This window comes from Engraulis encrasicolus, chromosome 6 (assembly GCF_034702125.1).
Source record: "Engraulis encrasicolus isolate BLACKSEA-1 chromosome 6, IST_EnEncr_1.0, whole genome shotgun sequence".
NCBI lineage: Eukaryota > Metazoa > Chordata > Actinopteri > Clupeiformes > Engraulidae > Engraulis > Engraulis encrasicolus.
Window position 1 is genome coordinate 27,655,876 of NC_085862.1, and position 21,788 is coordinate 27,677,663.

Genomic DNA, 21,788 nt, shown 5'->3' on the forward strand with positions numbered 1-21,788 from the left:
AAAATGCCTATGTTTGGACATTCAAAATGGCTGACCATGGAGAAGATCCCCTTTTCATGTATGAAAAGTGCAATTTTCCCAGTCATATTGAATACTTGGAATTTGATGGTGGTGGTTAGTATTTCTTTAAAAAAGGTTACATTTGTGAATGGGCAACATGAATTCTGGAAATTAACTACTAAGAATATTACACAGTTCACCTTTAATTATCTATATCTTCACCTGAAAAAGAGGGCGGCAGTTTGTGTATATGTCTGTTGTATGTAGGTAGTTTCTTTCAGTTTCTTTCTTTCTTTCACACCACACCAAGCTGTTTTGTTGCGCACACAGCTCTCTCTCATCAACATGCGTTGCACCTTCTTGTTGCTTTAGGGCTTTGCAGAGGATCCCTTCAGCAGAAAGCAGGACACCCCAGCACTCCCGCCCAAGAAAGGTGTACCGCCTCGACCTAAACCTCCCAGTGGTACGTCCACATGAATTTGTGTGCCGAATCCCTTAAAAAAAAAAAAACGACTTGTTAATGCAGTTTTCAATGCAAAAGGAAGTCGTGAATCTGTTTTGTACCTTTTTTATTGTTCTATTACAGTACATAATATGTACTTGGCAATGTGTTTGTTTCCATGACCTCTCGCTCTGTTTTATTTTAGTATCAAGCAGCACACACACACACACACACACACACACACACACACACACACACACACACACACACACACACACACACACACACACACACACACACACACACTAATGTCCATTTGAAAGACACACACACACACACACACACACACACACACACACACACACACACACACACACACACACACACACACACACACACACACACACACACACACACACACACACACTTTCCACCACACCACACCCACCAACCCTTCTGCTCTCAGCCATATCCTGTTTTGGAAATGTTCAGAGTTTGAGCCCTGGCAGTTGTGAGTGACTAACGAGAGATTGAATTATGACATGTGTCGGACTCATGATGATGGGTATGATGATGCGCATGAGAGCTGTCCGTCAACACTCTGGCCCTCACAAGGCCGTCAATCAAGTCAAACTCTCCATCCCCTTTGCCACACTGCTGAGGAGAGGCAGTGGACGGACTTAGCTGTCGATGATGAGGAGGATGATGAGGGTGACGAGGGTGACGATGATGACAATGATGCTGCATGTTCCATTTGGTGCCCCAACTCCTTCAGTGCAGCTTCCTCTAAAAAAGAACACTATTCTCTCTTTTTGTGCGTCAACACTCTGGCCCTCAAGGCCGTCAATCAAACTCTCCGCCCCAACCCCCCCCCCCAGCCATTCTGCTGAGGAGAGGCAGTGGACAGACTTAGCTGATGACGATGATGCTGCATGTTACATTATGGTGCCCCAACTCCCTCCTTCAGTGCAGTTTCCTAAAAAAAAAAGAACCCTATTCTCTCCTCTTAACAAGTTGCCGCTTATTTTGCTGCTCATTTCACATGGTAAACAGGAAATGAGGGCAGAAGATAAGCCAGAGAGCTGGGCGGGTAACTTTGTGTTTGGCCTTTGATCACACAGTGGAACCTTGCAGCAGCAAGATGAGTTGTGCAGAAAAGAAAAGAGCGCTTTTCTGAAACACAAAGTCCAGCTTTTTTTTCTTTCTTTCTGTCTTTCTGTCTTTTCTTCAAATCTGCCACCACCGTGTGATGTCTTTACCCTTTTCTTTGTCTGTGTGTGTGTGTGTGTGTGTGTGTGTGTGTGTGTGTGTGTGTGTGTGTGTGTGTGTGTGTGTGTGTGTGTGTGTGTGTGTGTGTGTGTGTGTGCCTCTGTGTGTGTGTGTGTGTGTGTGTGTGTGTGTGCCTCTGTGTCTGTGTGTGTGTGTGTGTGTGTGTGTGTGTGTGTGTGCGTCTGTGTGTGTGCGTCTGTGTCTGTGCGTCTCTGTGTCTGTGCATCTGTGTGTGTTGAGTCCAGAATTGTACGGGTGGTCTCAGACAGGCATGTAACACAGACAGTCTTACCAGAGAGTGCAGCTCAGAGAATTGCCATTTTCCAATTTCAGTAAATCATGGTAATGTTCTGGAATTCCCTTTTCTGTAATGTTCTGGAATTCCCTTTTCTTCCCCTGTTGGTTCCTGGCTCTGCTGCTGCACCAGTTGTCTGATCTCTGTAGATCAAACTCCTTTTGCATTAACATAATTGCATGTGAGTTGAGCCCCTGTGCTGAAGTTTTACAGCACATAAAGTATTTTTTTGTGTGTGTGACTCATTTACAGCAGCGACCACAGCAGCAACAGGTCAGGTAGCTTTCCAGCCACCACAAACCCATAGACCACACAGTGAAATCATGTTTTTTTTTTAAGAGTCAAGTCCACTGTAATATTGAAACTTGAATGTGTAATTGTATGGAAGAAAAAAATGCATGCATTTGGACAGTTGTTGGAGTGCATTTTCATGTGTGAGCAAATTGAATGTGCAAAAATTAGTTTGTGAGTGTGTTTTGTATTTATGACGTGGTGTTCTGCAGATGAAGACATAATGTTGTAGGGTCATTGTCAACTCTCTCTCTCTCTCTCTCTCTCTCTCTCTCTCTCTCTCTCTCTCTCTCTCTCTCTCTCTCTCTCTCTCTCTCTCTCTCTCTCTCTGACTCCTAGTTGACAGTGTAGGTGGTGATAGTGCAGCACAGATGATGTGTGGTTAGCATGCACTGGCAAGATCAGATGTGTTAATGTGCTCCCCACCCTTTCCCACTTCCTCTTTGTCGTGTGTGTGTGTGTTATGTGTGTGTTATGTGTGTGCGTGCGGACGCGTGCACTGAATAAGTGTGTGTGTGTGTGTGTGTGTGTGTGTGTGTGTGTGTGTGTGTGTGTGTGTGTGTGTGTGTGTGTGTGTGTGTGTGTGTGTGTGTGTGTGCGTGCGCGCTGAATAAGTGTGTGTGTGTGTGTGTGTGTGTGCGCGCATGCGCACGTGCATGCACTGAATAAGTGTATGTGTGTGTGTGTGTGTGTGTGTGTGTCAGAGTGTGTCAGAGAGAGAAAGCAAGTAGCTTTTTCAACACCAGTGTCCTGATGTGTTCTTTGTTACTGTCCAGTAAATGTGTTTTTCCTTTATTTTTTAGGTCCTCTTGTTACTTTTTTGTAATTTATATTTTTGCATTATTTTATGGCATGAAGTGATGTGATCGAAGACAAAAAGCTTAAAAGAGAGTTTGCAATACTTAGAATTCAGAGCATATACAGTGTGAGTTGCAGTTGAAGTCATAGTCAACATTGCCTCTCCTAAGTTTGTCCCATTTCTTGTCTTGTCTTGTGTGAATGTAGTTTTTGCCACTGCCACTGTCATTAGTAGGGACCATGCCTGCAGTCAGTTCTGCATGCATTTGCACCAGCCTCAAGTGGTGCAGAGAGCACGAGAGGATGTTTTTAAAATTTCGCTGATGTGAAAACACACAAGGGTGGAGCTGCCTTTTTGCGGTTACGAGTGCCATTTACTGAAAGAACAGAACTGATTGCTCGAATGTTAGTGTGGTGCGAATCAAGACTGGTATATATAGTATATATGCATGTACCCAATACTAGCCCAATGTGGTTAACACCTTCACATGGGGAACAACAACCAGCGAAGCGTTCCCACGCACTTCTCTTGAGAACAGCGATACACGTAGACACAGAGGCGACAAGTGCATCGCATCGTGTGTGATATATTCCACAGCTCATCTTTCTAAAGAAGTAGCTCGTCTAATTTTGTTAGTCAGCCCTGTAGTTCTTCAGGAAGGCCACGGGAGACACGGGACAGCCGTGGCCCAGTGGTTAGAGAGTTGGTCTTACAATCTAAGGGTTGCCGGTTCAAATCCCCCCTGACCTCTCTCTATATCTCCATCCATGGCTGAAGAGCCCTTGAGCAAGGCACCTAACCCCACATTGCTCCAGGGACTGTAACCAATACCCTGAAAAACAATAGTTGTAAGTTGCTTTGAATAAATGAAAGCGTCAGCTAAGTGCAATATGTGTGAATTAGGGCTGCTCGATCATCAGAAAAATCAATGTCATGATTTTTTCAGACAATATTGATATTATGATTTTTTTAGACGATATTTCTTCTTTATAGACAAATAATTGTGCTAAACAATTCTCAATCTTCCCTCCCTTCAGCATTGTGAGTGGAGGCCCATAGAGAAACACACAGCGGTGTTCTGCATGAGTGTTGGGTAGCAAGTCTGCTCTTGGCTCGCAATGGCTCAAGTGAAGGGGAATGTATTGCACTTGGCGTAACTTACCTTTTGCCAGGATAGACAAATGACAAAAAATATTGTTTTCACCTCGATATTATGAAATTTGATATTTTTTGACAGCAATATTGATATCACAATATCAATTTGATATATTGCACAGCCCTAGTGTGAATATCTGTGTGGGGATATTTGAGGTGGAGGTTTGAAAGCTTGCCTTGTATTGGGCATTGTGCCAACCCTCATAACCACCATCAATGACACTTGTTCCACATGACATGTAGTCCTTACGGTTCAAATGTAAATGTATACATTGGGGAACACAAAAGTAATTAATAGTGGTGAAAGTAATAAAGACAAGATAAATTAAAAAAGATAAAAGTTATAAATAAATCATGATGTTCAGTCCCTAAATTATGGATGATTTTTTTAGGGTTTGTAAAAGAGGTTAGCGCTTGCCAGTCATAGAAGCGCTGCTAACCCCATATGTGGGTTTGGGTGCACCACAAGTGGCGTTCAGGTGAAATGCTCTGTGGGTAACAGGATGAAGCTGCAGTGGTGTACCTCACCTCAGGTACCAAAAACAACAACCAGAAAAACCTCTCTGTGATAGTGATAGTAACATTTATAAACCATTTTTAAAAGTTTGTTTTAGTCTCAATTATTCACATATCACATGTGTTTGTATCATGGTAGTCGGGTAAAAGCCTGGTAATTTCAATCAAGTTTTAGTCAATGTTTTTTTCTCTCTCTCTTTCAAAGAAATGTGAAGGTTTCTGTGGTCATTGTTTTAGTTTAAAGCTAAATATCTACTGTAACCATAACAATATTAGTATCAATGTTTATCTGCTTGAAGACAACAATGAAGGTATATTTGTCTTCTATCTTTAGTTTTTGTGTTATGAAAAAAAATCCCTCTGGTATCCCAAACGCAATCAATGATGCTAGTGAAACCTAAAATGGTTATTCACAAACCTGTTTGTTTGTTTGACCATCTTTGTTAGAAGGCAAAGAATGCAAAAGTGGTACGGTAAGAATGCAGCCCTAAGTGTGAAAAGGATAAAGTCATGTCATTTTTTTTGTTTTTTACCAGATGATTTCACAGCACACTCTCAAAAAAGGAGAAATGGCTAAGTCCTCTCTCTCATAAGGGGGTTTCCCCCTTTGCTATTTCATACAGCTGTGTCCCTGTTGGTATGAAAATATGACCCACAGAATAGAAGAAATAGAACTTTAAAGTGTCCCCATCCAGTAGTAAACATGTCACCAAGTGTGGCATCCCATCCACACCCCTCTTTTGTAATGCCACTCAACCGGTCTTTGTGTCATGAAACTGCAGGAGAGGAGGAGGAGGGAGGAAGTGGTGGTGGTAGGATGGCCGGACTAGAGAAATGAAACAAGGTGTTATCTCTCCTTAACTCCTTTTCAGGTAAAAGCACTCCTGTAAACTTGCCTGGATCGGGGGATGCCGCCAAGCCGAGCGACCCGTTCCAGCCCTTCGGCTCTGACGCCAGCGACCCCTTTCAGAGTAAAAAGGGGGTGGCGTCGGCGGTGGCGGTGGCGGGGGTCCCCGGGGGGGATCCCTTTAGTGGCAAAGATCCGTTTGCTCCATCTGCACCAAGTAAAGCCTCTAGAGAGTCCTCATTGGGTTTTGCAGACTTCAGCTCTGTAAGTTGAGCTCAGTGATACTCTTCTTCTGTCCAGTTACTACACCCCTTTTATGATTTCGCTCTCTCTCTCTCCTCTCCTCTTCACTTCTTCTTCTTGCTGCTGCCACAGTGAATCATGACTTTCTGTCAGGCAAAAAAAATAAAATAGGCCAATATATATATATATATCTTAGAGCAAATACAGCTCTTTTCCTGTCTTCCACCTCTTCGCTACAAACACCTCATTGTGGCTTACTCTCTCCATTCTCTGTTTTGTAAAATAACCCATCAACGCTTGATAGTTTTTTTGTGCTTGAAAAAATGGAGGCTTGTAGGAGCTGGTTTTGAACTCCACCATAACCTCTTGGCAAATGCAATCGATACCTCATAAAAACCCATGTTTTCTTTCATAACATAGTCTAGGGTCTTAAGTATTTCCTGTTAAAGGTGGTCCCGTCTCTTTTTCTTTTTTTCTCTCTCTCTCTCTCTCTCTGGACTGCACACGACTAGACAACAAATCATGACACACACCACTCAGAGGAGACTGCCAGGCCAGAACGGATTTAAAAAAAATATATTCATGTCCTTTGAAGTTCAGAGTGTTGAAACACGTCCCACTGTGTTCTGCAATACAGTTCCAGTGAAAGTCTGTAGGTGTCACCTCACTTGTGGGCCGATACAGATTGTGCAGAGAGAGCGCAAGTTAAGTCTAGAAAGTGTGAAGACATTCCTTTGAAGTAGATCCAACTAGTCCTCATGCTGAGTCATGCAGTTGTAATTCATGGATTTTTTTTTGGACAATCTGAGAGGTGTAGTTGTAGTGATAGAAGACAGCCTGTTATAACAAAGGATTAACTGAACTGAAATGGAAACATTGACTAGCTCTACTAAGAAGTGGTGTCATGTCTGTTGCTCTAAGCACACAGTGTGACCGGGTATGAAAGCATTTGTGCCACGCGGTTAAAATGGTGGATGGTCTCAGCTCTCGGCTCCAGATTTACTGTAAGAGACTGGGGAGAGTTTGGCATTGCTGTTCTGGCGAGACCCCACTCTCGGGTGTAAAAGGGTGCGTAATGGACATTGTCAAGCAATCCAGCTGTTCCTGTGGACTATCCATCCCTCAGCAACCTGCGGGCGTGCAGTGCACATGTTGCACACCTGCCTCTTGGGTTTTGATTTTATTTTATTTTTATTTTATCTGTGAGCGTGTTTGTGTGTGCCCAAGCTCTGTATGCAGCCTCAAAAGGGCAGGCTTACTAAAGATCCTTTAGGATCTCCCAGTTTAAGGGCAGGCTTACTAAAGATCCTTTTGGATCTCTCCTCTGTCCTGAGAGTATAAGTTCTCTTGTCGGAAGTTTAAGGACATACCTGCTAAGGATCCTTTTGGATCTCCTAGTTTATGGACAGGCTTGCTAAGCATCCTTTTGGGTCTCCTCTGTCCTGCTTTGCAGAGTATATGGCCTCTTTTCCAGAAGTTTGAGGGTGTTGGACAGTAGAATGAGAGACTGTAGGTGGCTCATGACTTCTCATTGCCCTTCTTCACCTGTCTCTCAAACTAATTTCAGCCATTATTAAGCTTCATGAAGACACTATAGCCATTATGAATGGTTGCACAGTGTTATGAATGCAAGCCGCATAGATAGTGTTACCTTGTGGCCTGTGGCCTCTTCTCCACCTTCTCAGTGCTTCCTCTCTTCCGTCTCACCCCCTCATCCATTGCCTCTTTCCCATTAACCCTGACGTGCACGTAGAAGCCCTCAAGTCGAGCCAGTTCCCTCATTACATACCTGTACCATTTTGGCATGGTGGCAGTAATCCTGCAAAAATAATGGCCGTCCTGGTCAGCTCAGGGCAACCCTCCTCATCATTCCTCCTGCCTGTCAAGCAGGCCTCCCGGTGCCACCTTTCCATGCCTCCCCACATCTCCACGCACGACTTAAAGGGGTATGCCACTATTTTGGGGCTTAAATCGTTGGCCAGGGTTTATAAAGGTGGTAAAGTGTCTTATTTTTCATGTAAGCCGTTGTTTTGCTTAAAGACAAGTTGAAAGAGGGAACATGTCGCTAAGCTAGTGAAAGTCAATGGATCCGGGTAGCATGCTGCTACACGGATCCATTGACTTTCACTAGCTTAGCGACATGCTCCCTCTTTTAACTTGTCTTAAAGCAAGACAACGCTTAACATGAAAAATAAGACCCTTTACCACCTTTATAAACCCCAGCCAACGATTTTAACTATATTAAGCCCCAAAATAGTGGCATACCCCTTTAACAACATAATTATTGCTATTAGTCAAGCTATGGCTTTTTGCCATCAGCGGGTTCGATTCTGGCATGGGTCCTTTGCCGGCCCCTACCCCGTCTCTCTCCCCACTTGCTTCCTGTCCATCCTCCACTGTCCTATCACAAAATAAAGGCCCACATTTTTTCTTTAAATCAGGGAGCTCAGCTGAGCAAGAGCTGAGCGACCCTCCACGCCGTTGAATGTTAGAAGTTGAGAAGGGGTGTTAGGGTTTGAACGGTAAAAGGGGGGTTGGTTGTTTTGGGGGGGATAGTTCCAAGCCAACGGCTGGCTGTGCGGTTTGCTCACGTACGAAGCAGCAGTATCACTACTCAGCTGTCAGGCCGGAGGTTTCAACCTAGCATGTGATTGTTTGTTTGTTCCTGGGTTTGTTTGGATTTTGTTTGTTTGTGTGTTCTTGCCCTGTTGTTATTGTGTGTGCATTCCAGTACTCCCATACTGTGAGGCTGTAAGTCCTTTCGCCATGTTCATGCGTCACTCTTCAACTTAACCCATTGACTAGTTACTGATGGTCATGTTTTCTGTGCATGACTTTGGGGCATGGAGCTTGCTATACCATTTTGTGAATCATGAATGATGGCTCAATTCCCTTCCCCAAGTGTTAAACTATCAACCCGTCTTGCTAGTTTTTTCTGGGCTGATAAGTTGAGTCTGAAAAGGTCCCATCAAAATTCCAACGTGATTCTGATATGTTGATCGAAATGTCAACACTGACGCTATCAAATGCAGAGTATGCATCTAGAATGGGAAGGCTGTGAAAAATGGCAAAACAGAAAAGCACAGTGACCCTACCCAGCTCACACTGTAAAATGTGAAGAACAGAACCAACGTTTTAAAAAGCAAACATGTTGCATGAACTTGCATATGATGTTGTAATCTAACAGTGTATGTTAGTCGTTGGTTCTAAGCACATTTGCAGTGTTTGCCTACGTAGGCATTTTGAATGGTTAAGCAAGGCCCTCGTATCCACATCAGCAGTTGAACCATGCATGTGGCCATTTCACAACTCCTCCGTGTCTGTGTGTGTGTGCGTGTGTGCGTGTGCGTGTGTGCGTGTGTGCGTGTGTGTGTGTGTGTGTGTGTGTGTGTGTGCGCGTTTGTGCGTGCGTGTGTGTGTGTGCGTGTTTGTGCATGCGTGCTTGTGCGTGCGTGCGTGTTTGTGCGTGCGTGCGTGTTTGTGCGCGCGCGCGCGCGTGTGTGTATTTTGTGCGTGTGTGAGAGAGAGAAAGTGTGAGTAAGTCTTTTTTTAGATGTGCCGTAGTAGGGTTCGTAACTGTAGTCTGAGTCATCACTCCATCGCCATTGGACATATCTTGTGCTTCCTGTTTTTTATGTTTTTGTTTTTTCTGTCAGCTTCTCTCTTGCCTGTAATCATTGCATGCTGTGTGTTGAGTGTTTACGTGGTGATGGTGATTAAGATGATGATAATAATGCTCCTTATGTGTTGACTCCATTGGCCCATCAAAGTGGTCCCTCTGCTGCAATATGTGTGCGTGTATGGTGGTGGTGGTGGTGGGAGTGCGCTGTCTGTCTGTGTTTTGGGTCAGTTGGTGGTGGTCCCGTGAGCTTCAGGTGTTTTGTGTGTACGTGTGTGTGTGGTGGGCCATTGGGGATTTCCAGGTGGCTTGTTGTGAGTTTTTGAACATGTCTGTGTAATTTTTTTTGTTTTGTGCTTTTTAACACGATTTTCATCACACAGGAAGTGAGAGAACCAAGGTAAGACGTCTGACATTGTGGTTTTGTTTCAGGTTTTTTTTTAAAACAGCTTTTTGAATGTATGAATTGCTACACACACTGTTTTACACACACTGTTTGCACGGTAGTCTCTCAATCAAGCAGCGTTCTACACGCACTCTCGAACTGACCTTTTAAGAACAGAAAAAACACATGGTCACCATGAGAGCAATGCTGCAGCACAGCTGTCTTCATGTAATGGTTTGCCTCCTCCAACCAGCTTGTCTTGGGCTTGTCACGGCCCATGATGCATTGTGTCGAGCACGCGCCTCACTGTCCCGCAGCGCAGCTTTACAGAATGTCTCAACTCACACACCCCATCACGTGCACAACAAGTAAAACGTTTACGAATCTGAGTGCAGGATAGTTGTGAGGTTTTTTGGGGTCATTGTCGTTTTTGGTAGCAGAAGTCCGGTGGTGCAACCACAGCTAATGGTGCTAAACATATTATTTTTGATGGATTATATATATAAAAACCATTCCATGTTAAAGATGTACAATTAATTACTGTACCAAATTCACACAATAGTGACATGTGGTTATGCCACCCTGAAGTCTACTTCTAAAAACATCAATGACCCTGTTGGATGTGTAGCACACATGCCCTTTGGCATGATGTCCCTGGTTCTCTCACACTGCATCTCTTCTATGGAGAACATCTAGTAATGGCCATGATTATGATTGAATTCCTGACGGATGATTGAGAAAATGGATGCACCATGACTTGCTCCTGGTGTTGCTATTGTACATGGTCATGAATGTGGTGTGCAATGTTATCTGTGCAATTAAAAGGTTTTAAAACTCTGTTAGTGTATTCATCCCAGGGCACTTTTGTTGAGCCATACCTTTTAATAAAAAAAGCATTAAAAGCAATAAAAATAAGCATTCTAACTGTTATTTGATTGTTTAGATGCCAACAATTGTTTTAGTTCACTGTATTTTCATTATTATCAACTTCTAGAGGGTATTGCATTCATTTGGTTTTCTAGTTTGTTTGTGTTATGGTTGTCATGAAATGCCAATGTGTCAACATTTTCTTTTCTTGCCTCAGATTAGACCTATATTTTATATGGAGAATTTTGTTCCTAAATCTGTAACAGTGATGGTCCTAATTTGGTTTACTTTTTTGTCTATTGTGCCTCCAATCAAAGTAATTGTCAATCCATGTATGAGTCTCTTTATGTTGGTGTAAGTGCACAATGGTGTATGTATGTTTGTGTTGTCTGTCCATCATGCGGTATATTTTAGTGCCAAAGTGCGGACAACTGTTTTCAGCTCACACAAGTGAATGCATAGAATATATCAAAGCTTAAGTCGATGGGTACATGTAAGCATTGACTTAACAGCATTGTGAGACGTGAGGTGTTTTTGAGTGGGCTTCCTGTGCAGATAAGGTGTTGTGTTTGGGTGTGAGTGCTAATGTACTATGTGTCCAGAAAGCATATGTGTGAATTAAGCCTGTGCCTCCTTCTCCTCTTCCTCCTCCTCCTCCTCCTCCTCCACCCCCCTACTCCTCCAGTTTGGGAATGAGGCGCAGCAGATGGAGTGGGCCAAGCGGGAGAGCGAGCGGGCGGAGCGGGAGCGGCTGAAGAGGCTGCGGCAGCAGGAGCAGGAGGACCTGGAGCTGGCCATCGCCCTCAGCAAGGCCGAGATGTCCAACGCGTGACGCCTGGCCTCACACCTCCCATCCCTACGCCTCCCCACGCTACCCCTTACACTACCTTAACCCTACCCTGCCCTAACACACCATCGCCCTCATCAAGGCCGAGATACCCAATGCCTGATCTCCCTACGCTACCCCATGCTACCCGTTACACTACCTTAACGCTACCCCTTACACTACCCCACTCTACCCCTTACATTACCAAAACGCACCATCACCATCAGTAAAGCCGAGATGTCCAAGGCCTGCTGATGTGACGCCTGGTCTCCCTACGCTTCCCCACGCTACCCCTTACACTACCTTAACCCTACCCTTCTCTAACGCACCAGCCCCCTCAGCAAAATGTCCAACGTGTGACAGCTCATCTCAGACCTCCCTCTCAGACCCCCCTACACCACGCTACCCCGCGCTACCTTAACCCTACCCAACGCTACCCCTTACACACCCTTAACTCACCTAACGCACCATCACCCTCCAACGCGTGACGGCTGATTTCACATCTCCCTACCCTAGATTACCCTTCCTGTGGAGGTAGAACTTTTGACTAGAAGTCACGCAGTCCCCTTTTTCACGGCAGTCCTGGCAGCCATTATTTGTAGGTAGACCTGAGCAATGTAAGTAAATGGTGAAGGGAGCTAGCAAAAGCTGTCAAAAATAATGCGAACATTTCTATCGACAGACTATACATGGACAATAGTTGAAATGTGCAGCTAAATATCTACCTAACTAATATGAACTGATTTTAAAATGCATTTTATCGACTATATTTAGCCTGAAATTTCAGATCTGGTCCTTGATTAATGTGTCACCTCATATTCACACAGTTTTAGGCCATTTTGTACAGAGATCTGCGTGTTCTCCATTGATTTGCAATGACTGAAGAGCACAGGTCTACCTACACAAGATGGCGGCTGCACTTGTCGTTTTCCAGTGCTCTCGCGAATTGCCGGGTCACCTCTAGTCTAAAGTTCTAACCTCTATGACCTTTCCTTACCCTTCCTTAGCACACAATCACCTCAGCAAGGTTGAGATGACCGATGTGTGACCTCTGACCTTGCCCTTCTCTACCTTACCCTAACCTTTAACTTTACCCCACCCAGCCTAACCAACTCACACAGAAAACCACTCGTGCTCAACCGGGTTGAGCTCCCCGTCTCCTAACGGAGCCCCTAACCCCCTGACATAAATCCAACGTATGACCTCCCTGCCCTACCCAACCCAACTCTACCCTACTATCACTACACCACTCCTTAGCCCAACCAACCAACCACTCACTCCTTAACCAGGTTGAGCTCCCCACCCCCTAAAACCAATGCGTGACCTCACGTCTGTCTCCCAACCCTAACCCTACCGTACCTTGCACGACTTCACCATTACCCAACTCAACCAATGTACTACCCCTTAACCCCAAACCCACATCAATGCTGACCTCTCACCTACTCCCCAGACACCCCGCCCCACCCCGCACCGCACCGCACTGCACCCTTTCATGTGCTCCAGAAGACTGAAAGCTGTCTGACGCATTTGCTCGCCCCGAGTCGTGAACTCATCTCGCCTCACCTCACCTCACCTCACCTCACGCTGTACTAACCGCAATTCAAAGAGACATTTAGAATTAAAAGTACAAAATGCAAAAGGAACAAAAAACAAAAGCCGTAAATACTAAAGGGGGGAGGGGAGGAGGGTTGGAGGTGGGCATCGTGTGGGAGATTGGATAACAAAAATAACAAATATGGGTTTGAGGGGTGTTGTAGTAGAAATAACGAAACGAACAATCATACTCTCTCTCTTGCTTAACTTCTAATGTGATCGATGACTGACTGACTGACGGGAGAGTTAACTCTGTGGTGTTAATTCTTTGTTATTTTTTTGCGAACAAACTAATGTACTGTACGCACTGCATAACCTGCACTGTCTGAACTTAGCAGGCCGACAAAACAAGCTATTGAAGGGAAACGCAGGCCGGGGGTTCAGACTCGAGTGAGGTTGTGAGTGATGATGTTTATATGACATGGCAGTGGAAACTTCACACTGGACTCATATGGCAGTAGAAAACTAGAGACGGTCAACAAGGGATGATATTATTTTGACCAAGCTGAAAAAAAGGACAAAAATATCACTGTTACATGGTTGGAAACTGACGATTTGTTTGCCATTTTTGTTTTTGTCTTTTTTTATTATTTTGAAAGGCACAGGAGTTGATGCTGAGGTCTCCTGCATGTGTGAATGGGTGGCTTGTTGCGGCCATGACTGGAAACTGAAAATTGTACAGAAAAACAGAACTCTATTTTCCTTTGTCTTGTTTCTCGTTTGTTTGTTTTGTTTTTTTGTTTTGTTTCAGAGAGTATGTGTGAATGAGTCCTAAGTGAATGCTTGTGTATCATGGGCAGTAGGAGAGGTTTAAATGCTTTTCTTTTATTTCTTTTTCTTTTGTTTTATGTTGTTTTTATTTACCTTTATTTACTCAATCATGCCACACTTCGTTGTGTATCCCAGAACGTGTGCAGTGTGTGTGTGTGCGTGCGTGCTGCGTGCGTGAGTGTATATGTGTGTGTGTGTGTTGGTCAGGAAGAGAACCATCAGATGAGGGAAGTCATTCCTCAGTAGTCACCCTGTGTCCTCATGGCTGTAGGAACAGGGGAAGCTTTTTTTGTTGTCTTGTCCACTAGCGCTGTTTGCCCTTTCAGGAAAGGCCACGCCGTTGTTTCACATTACCGTCAAAGCACAACCCTGCCCCTTGCTCTGTCGCTTGTTGAGAGACCACTCTCATAGTCAGAGGTGTGTAGAATAGAAGCAAAAGTAAATTCATGATGCAAGTACAACATTAGTACATATAGACATAATATTTGACAGTTATCAGACCAGTTATTCCACCGGACCTAATGAGGGTTTTTACTTCGCTTTGACTTCCACTTCTACTACTTCCTACATCTCTGCTCATAGTGTTGTGAACATATACTGGCGTCCTCCATGTTGTATTTGTAATTAATGACTTCAGAGTTGAAGTGGCTGCTAGAGGAGTAGGATAGGGACTCACTGAGGGACTCATAAGCTAATGAAAAGGGGAGATGTCTGTGTTTGAAGCGTTTGCTGTGTCGGTACTTTTTTGTTGTAGTTTTAAACAGTGTTCTCATATGTCTCGTATGTTTCGGTTACTGTTACTGACTGTTTGAAAAAAACTCCAGCACATTGACTATTTCGTTGTTTTCTTTAATACACATTTCGGTCCTAGACCTTTATCAGGTAAAGTTTATTGTTTGTTGTTATTGTTTTGAAATAGTCCTCCGTCTCCACAGAACTTCAGCACAGCAACGACAGATTCACGCCTCAATACACACTGAAATAAATCCCATTGGAAGAACAGCTTTTTTTCTCGACTTCGTATGAATGTTGGTAAAAACAGGTGCCAACTGTGCTGAGCTTTGCTTTTAAACCCCTTCCAGGTGGTAACCTTGACCTTGACCTTGAGCCCCCCCTGCCCTCCCCCTTCCTTCACCTTCTCTCAGTGGTTACTGTTCTCCTTTACTTGAAGTCTTACTCGTGGTACTAGTTGTTTACCAGGAGGAAGGTGGGGTCTGTCCTTGTACTGAAAAGGATGTAGTGGCTGAAGTATCAGTGGCTACTTGCGTGACACTGGTCACTGGAGGTTGGTCGTCTGAGCATTGGTCTGACCCTGTACGTGCTCCCCCAGAATGTGTATGTGGATGAACACTTGCCCCTAAATTTGAAACCTCTTTACATTACGCTTCTTATACTTCATCTTTTCTGAGCCTTTTGTGTGGTATCATAATTATTTGAAGGTATTTTTTGTTATTTGTTAATCCATGTTGATAATTACTTGCATCGTAGGGCGGCAATATGTTCATTGTCCGTCGTGTGGTTATTAACTGAAGAAGGAGAAGAAAAAAACTATTGTGGTGAATGGCACTTTTGACTGCAAAAAATTGACCCTGTGTTGAATTCCTTTACTCATGGACGCTAATGCTGGTTATCACTTCCATGTGCTCTATCTGTTACAAGCATTTACGATGCTCGCAACCTCTGCTAGCGCGTTTCTGTCTTTCCTCCTGTGTGTGTGTGTGTGTGTGTGTGTGTGTGTGTGTGTGTGTGTGTGTGTGTGTGTGTGTGTGTGTGTGTGTGTGTGTGTGTGTGTGTGTGTGTGTGTGTGTGTGTGTGTGTGTGTGTGTGTGTGTCTTTCTTTCTTTCTTTCTTTCTTTGTGTGTGTCTCTTGTAAGTGTTGTCTCCTGCGTGTATTCATTCTGTCTTTATTTGTATGTCCATGCTCACTATCTTTCTCTCCCTCCCAGCTCCCCCTCTCTCTCCTCTGTCTCTGCCTCTCTCCTTCTCCCCCGTCCCTGGAGGGTGCTTGTGAGCCTCTCTCTCTCTCCTCTCCTCTCCTCCCTCCTCCTTTGCTTTCTGGCCACAATTTAGCTTGGCTCTCTCCCCTACTGTCTCTAGCTGAATTATACGACTGAATTGGAAACAGGTGAATCTGATATGGGGTATAGGCCTGCAGCGGCCTCCCCGAATGGAACTAAAACTAAAACCAAAACATCCCCAATCAGAAGTGATGAGCCACAGGGGAGGGGGAGGGGGGGTGAACTAGTCCTCAGTGGTTGTGAATGGTTGTGATTGACCAGAGCTGCAGAACAGGAGCCTAGTATACTAAGAAGCTGGTTCAGGAGTAAGCCAGGTTAAGTTAAGAGGTAAATCATCAAATAGAAGAGCCTGGAGTCCTCATTTTCTTTAGACTCCAGGCCCTTCTGCTATGATATACCTCTTACCTTAACCTGTTTTGTTTACTCCCGAACCAGTTTCTTCTTAGTGTACCCCTCTGATCATTCCATGTGAAGATACCAAGTCGGCTTCATCTGCTGCATATCCCGTTTGACCTTTGACCTGTAGCTCGTCCTGCCGTTGCTGCTTTCCGCTGTCACTCATGTTCATAATGTCTTTTGTCTTTTATGTTCACAGTGCAATAGTCTTTTTTTAACTTCCATTTAAAAACGTGTAAATCCAGTTTTACGTATTTCATATTCATTGTATTCTATTTTTATTTTGTTTTTGTTTTTATTATTATTTGTTATTATTATTATAATTATTACCATTAGGTGTATTTAAACATGCTTATCAGATTGCTGTCGCAAGTTGGCGTTTTTATTTTTGTTTAATTTTGAAGCATTTTGGACTGATCCGAAGTTGAATGCGTTCCTCCTCGCCTGCCTTTGACTTATCTTTCCTCTGTAGATAAAACAAAAGAAGAAATAATCAAGTCTGTTGTATTGAAATGCATAAAGTATACATAAACCTTGTATATTATGTCTGTTATATTTGTCTTATAAAAAGTGAAAAACTGCTAAATGTGTAACTTTTGGAGAATTCCTGACTACATTGGTAGCAACTAGAAAAAAAGAAGGTTGGATTTCTTCGAAAAATGTTTTATGCTCAGTATGTGGCCATTGTTCAATAGAATAAAACAACTACATTTCAGATTTACAAGAATATCTATCTTATGTTTGTCATTTAAACATGGTGTGTGTGTGTGTGTGAGTGTGAGTGTGAGAGGGAGATAAAGAGGGAGATGAATCTCAGGAGCATGATTCCAGCTGCCACTCTCTGCTACAGAGCCTCCTGTCTCTCTCAAACCACTTTCACTCCTTTCTAGAGTTGTTGCTGTATGCGGAATGGGAAAAATGCATGCATGAAATAACAGGAAATTCCGAGGTCACTTTGTATTTACCTTAAATCCAAATGGAGGTTTGTAGGTTCGCTGGCCATGGCTGACTTGGGGAGAGTAAAGTGGTTGGAAACGGGATTATGTCTGAGCGAGTGCCCAGTGTTTACCCACGACTTACACACATTTCCTCCCCACACTCCACATTTTTCCCCTCAACATTTCCAAACCTAATTGCTTGGACCTTTCAGCTGCCCAGAAAAGAAATACTGTAACTCAACTGTCCCAGCAACTGACATTCATGTCATTATCAATAGAAAAAAAATGCAAGCCGGATTTCGATAAACTTTGGGACACTTGATGTTTAAAAAAAAAAGCAAAATGCTGTCATTTTCAAAGCATTCAATCCCTCCCATAATATGACAAAACAATAGATCATCTGTTCAATTTCAAGTTGAGGGAGTTATGTGCACATTTCAAATTTGATACATGAAACAAATCTCAAAAAAGTTGGGACAGAGCCAGTAAAGAACTGTGAAAGTTGAATAAGGCTAAAGAAAAGACAGGGGGGGCACCTAATAGTTCATTAGCCTACATTATTAACTGGTGACATAATTTAATATAAATAGGTGGGTTTTTTGTCCTAGACAGCAGCTGAACTGGTAGGTGTCATCATCATGGTTTCCTCTTTGTTCTGCTTATATGTGACAGATCTTGACAGTAAGCTGACCATTGTATCATCTGGTTGCCATTATGGTGGAGACATACTGTCTGAATATATACAGTAGTAGAGAATGCCATTTGCCATCAGTATGTGGCAATATTTTAAGGCTATCCTTCAAAATATAATTCCGGGGTGGCTGTGTATGTTGTTCAAAACCTTTTATCATTCAGCGTACATTTTAACTCCACATGAATAAGACCACAAGTCATTACTGCAACCCCATACCATCACAGATGGTGTCTTTTGATCTGACCACTAAATTAAGTTGAATGATCTGTCTTCTGTGTAGCACAAAAGGTGCCAGACTCCATGATTTTCAAAAAGTTTTATAATCAGATGATAGGTTCACATGTCTTCTGGATCCATCTCAAAAGACCTCTGTCACATACAGTACAAGATTGTTAAACCATGTGCACATGAAGCATTAAGGGTATGATCAACTATTCAACAGCTGTCACTGTTGAAGTGTCACTGAATATTGACAATGGGCATTTCATGATCTCATAAACTTTTCTCATAAATAAATGTTCTTGTCTTATTTTAGCATTATTGAACTATTTCATGTCACTGGCCCTGCCCCAACTTTTTTGAGATTTGTTGCATGTATCACATTTAAATGAGCACATATTTGCCTCAAAACAATAATTTTGTTTATCTTTTTTTAGCTTTTTTGCCTTTATTTGATAGGACAGTGAAGACATTGACAGGAGACGAGTGGGGAGAGAGAGACAGGGAAGGGTCGGCAAAGGGCCTGAGCCAGGAATCGAACGCAGGTCAGCCGCGTAGCAGACGAATACCCTACCGCTAGTGCCACGGTAGGGCCAATTTTCCTCATCTTTGACATCAGATATGTTGTCTTTTCACAATTTTCCATCTTCGGTATGGATTTAAATTCTTGAAAGTGACAGCATTTTGCTGTTATTCGCAAAATACCATGTGTCGACTCCCAACCTTTTTGGAATCCCGTTTTGCAGAAAGAGATTATGGTCGATATTACGGTATACGGTATACGATATAACCTACAACTAAACGTGCTCACTACCAGTGTGCGTCATTCTTGCATCTGCAAGAAATAATTCAAGTAAGTGCTTGATAGAGTTACCACGGCAAGTGCAAACCTCAGCATTGTTGTAGTGTATTATGATACCCTGTAGCCACTCTCTTAAGCACCGAGGCCTCTGGCCACCATAGCACCGGGGATTCCTGGAAGTGGAGGGGGATATCCCGTCTAGGAGAGCCAGGCGGCTGCAGGTGTGGGGATGGGCCTCAGGGGGAGGAGGTGGTGATGGTGGAGATGGTGGAGCTGGGGGAGCAAGGGTTGGGATGGGATATCGGCACGCCACACACGTGCTTACATACAGTGACCCTTGAAGGGAAATGGGGGTCTGCGATACTGCCCTGTGAGGTAACAGGATCCTCTGTGTGTGTGTGTGTGTGTGTTGTGGTGTTATGACTGTGTGTGCTTGCTTGCACGTGTGTGTGTGTGTATGTGTATGTGTATGTGTGTGCATGTGCGTGCGTCTGTGTGTTTTGACTGTGTGTGTGTCTGTGTGTGTCTGTGTACACGTGTGTGTGTGTGTGTGTGTGTGCAACCGTATCTCACTCATTTCGTGAAGTATTCACGAAAAAAATAGATTAATTTTCGTGGTGCATTCACGTTATTGCCCGCCTTTCGTAAAGTCTTCACGAAAATAATAGATTAATTTTCACGCTGCCTATTCACTTGAATTGCCCGACTGTTGCCTAGCGACCCACTAGTTTGATGCCCTTTCGCCTACCGTCACATGGTAATCAAACATTTCAAACAAGCAATTTAGGGTTAGGTTTAGGGTCAAGGTTAGGGTTAAGGTTAGGGTTAGGGTTAGGTTTAGGGTTAAGTAGGGTTAAGGTTAGGGTTAGGTTTAGGTTTAGGTTTAGGGGACATAAGGCGTAAGTACCGAAAGGGCGTCGAATTAGTGAGTCCCGAGTGTATCAGCAGTGTTCTGTCAGCACCCCCTCCCCGCCCCTGCAGACGTTTGGATAACCATAGCAGCAGTGGGGCAATTCAAGTGAATAGGCAGCGTGAAAATCAATCTATTATTTTCGTGAAGACTTTACGAAAGGCGGGCAATAACGTGAATGCACCACGAAAATTAATCTATTATTTTCGTGAAGACTTTACGAAAGGCGTGAGATAGGGCTCGTGTGTGTGTGTGTGTGTGTGTGTGTGTGTGTGTGTGTGTGTGTGTGTGTGTGTGTGTGTGTGTGTGTGTGTGTGTGTGTGTGTGTGTGTGTGTGTGTGTGTGTGTGTGTGTGTGTGTGATAGAGAGAGAGAGAGAGTCTGCATGTGTGCATATTGTACAGTACGTATACAGTATGTGCCTTCTCCCTGCTGTGATGATCCATACCAGTAAGTCTTCCATTCAGAAGAAAGACAAAAAAAACAACTGAAGACAGATAGGTTGTTTTTTCAAACCAGTCTTGGCAAAAATGTGGAAATTACTTTCTTAGTCGCCGGCCTAACCTGTACTGTGTGCCACGCTTAATATGTAATCAATCTGGTTTGTTGGATGGAGTTGCGCCGCCGAGGCAACAGCAGCAGCAGACTTGGAGAGTTTTAGAGTTTTTTTAACCAGTCTTTGTAAAAATGTAGAAATGACTTTATTAGTCAGCCTAACCTGTGTGCCACGCTCAATCTGATTTGTTGGATGGAGCCGCCGAGGCAGCAGCAGACTTGGACTTGGAGAGTCGGAGAGTTGGGGGCTTTTGGAGCATTTAATCATCTGGGGGGGAGAGGAGAGGGGGTGGGAGTTGAACTTGGTTCTCTGCAGCATTGTAATGCTGCCCCAGGGACGTTGTGGTACAGACGAAAAAATGCTCGTGTTCTCCAGCAAGGGAACTGTCAGGAGAGGCACGCGGGGTTAATGTACTCCAGATGCACGCCCCTCCATTACAGTGTCACATGGCATAATTGTCGATTAGTTTCTAAGACTGATAGTCGTGAAAACCTTTTCATTTTGCCTCGCTCGCGTGTTGTGCGCTGAAATGGCAGCTGCTGCAGAGCAAGACAGACAGCCCCTACCTGCTGTGTGTCTCCCTAAAACGTCTATATACCCCCTTGAGATGTTTATCATGTTTTCAGGTCCGCTGTCTGCTCTGCAGCAGCAGCCACAGCGGCCTTGTTCACAGCAAATCGTGGTGAAATCTTGTAAATGTAAATGTTTCACAGACTAATGGACTGCAATCTGGAGAAAACATCTCAGTCAGTGACATGGATGGTAGACCGATGCATAGCTTTCCATTCCAGAACTGCAGCAGCTTAGCATGGTGTGCTGACTGAGGTAGGCCTATGGTACAGCATTCCAGCAGACAGAATTCCAAGACAGAATTCCATCTCATTCCTGCAGGTGGCACCCTCATTCCACGTCTAAAAGCGTTCCAATGAGTTTTCCTCTTGGGAGCATGGGGGTGAATGATGTTAAGGGCTATCAAATGTAGTTATGTAACCTGTTTGTCAAAACATTGCAGAACTACAAATGATATGAGGACCAGGTTTCACAGAAAAGGTGTGTTAATTCCAGACCAGTTATTTGTATTCCACACAAAGAATTGGCACTATCAAGAACAAGAGACCATTACAAGTGAATGCCATACACTTCTCTGCACCTGCGAGAACATCTCTCAACTCATAACAACTTCAACATTATGGTGTAGTTCTACGTGTTGTTGTTACCTGTGTGGAGAGAGAGAAAGAGAGAGCATGATGATGTTTGCTGGTGTGGTCGGTGGAGGTGTGAAACCGCTGCTGAGGTGTTCTTCCGTAAGATGTAGCGTAGCGTAGGCAACAAAAGAAC

At 43.9% G+C, this 21,788-nt stretch overlaps 1 protein-coding gene across 7 annotated transcripts in view; it reads left to right on the top strand.

Moving 5' to 3' along the window:
• The window catches only part of eps15l1a (epidermal growth factor receptor pathway substrate 15-like 1a), a 67,011-nt gene extending 49,948 nt beyond the window's left edge, over nt 1–17,063 (top strand). For 5 of the 7 annotated variants that reach the window (XM_063201132.1, XM_063201135.1, XM_063201136.1 and 2 more), the window contains 3 exons: nt 373–463; nt 5,640–5,878; nt 11,414–17,063. In XM_063201132.1, the coding sequence (XP_063057202.1) occupies nt 373–463; nt 5,640–5,878; nt 11,414–11,560 (477 nt within the window). In that variant the 3' untranslated portion in view covers nt 11,561–17,063. The remainder of the gene's footprint in view (nt 1–372; nt 464–5,639; nt 5,879–11,413) is intronic. The other 2 variants (XM_063201137.1, XM_063201138.1) reach the window with 2 other exon arrangements.
• Nucleotides 17,064–21,788: the final 4,725 nt, after the last annotated feature.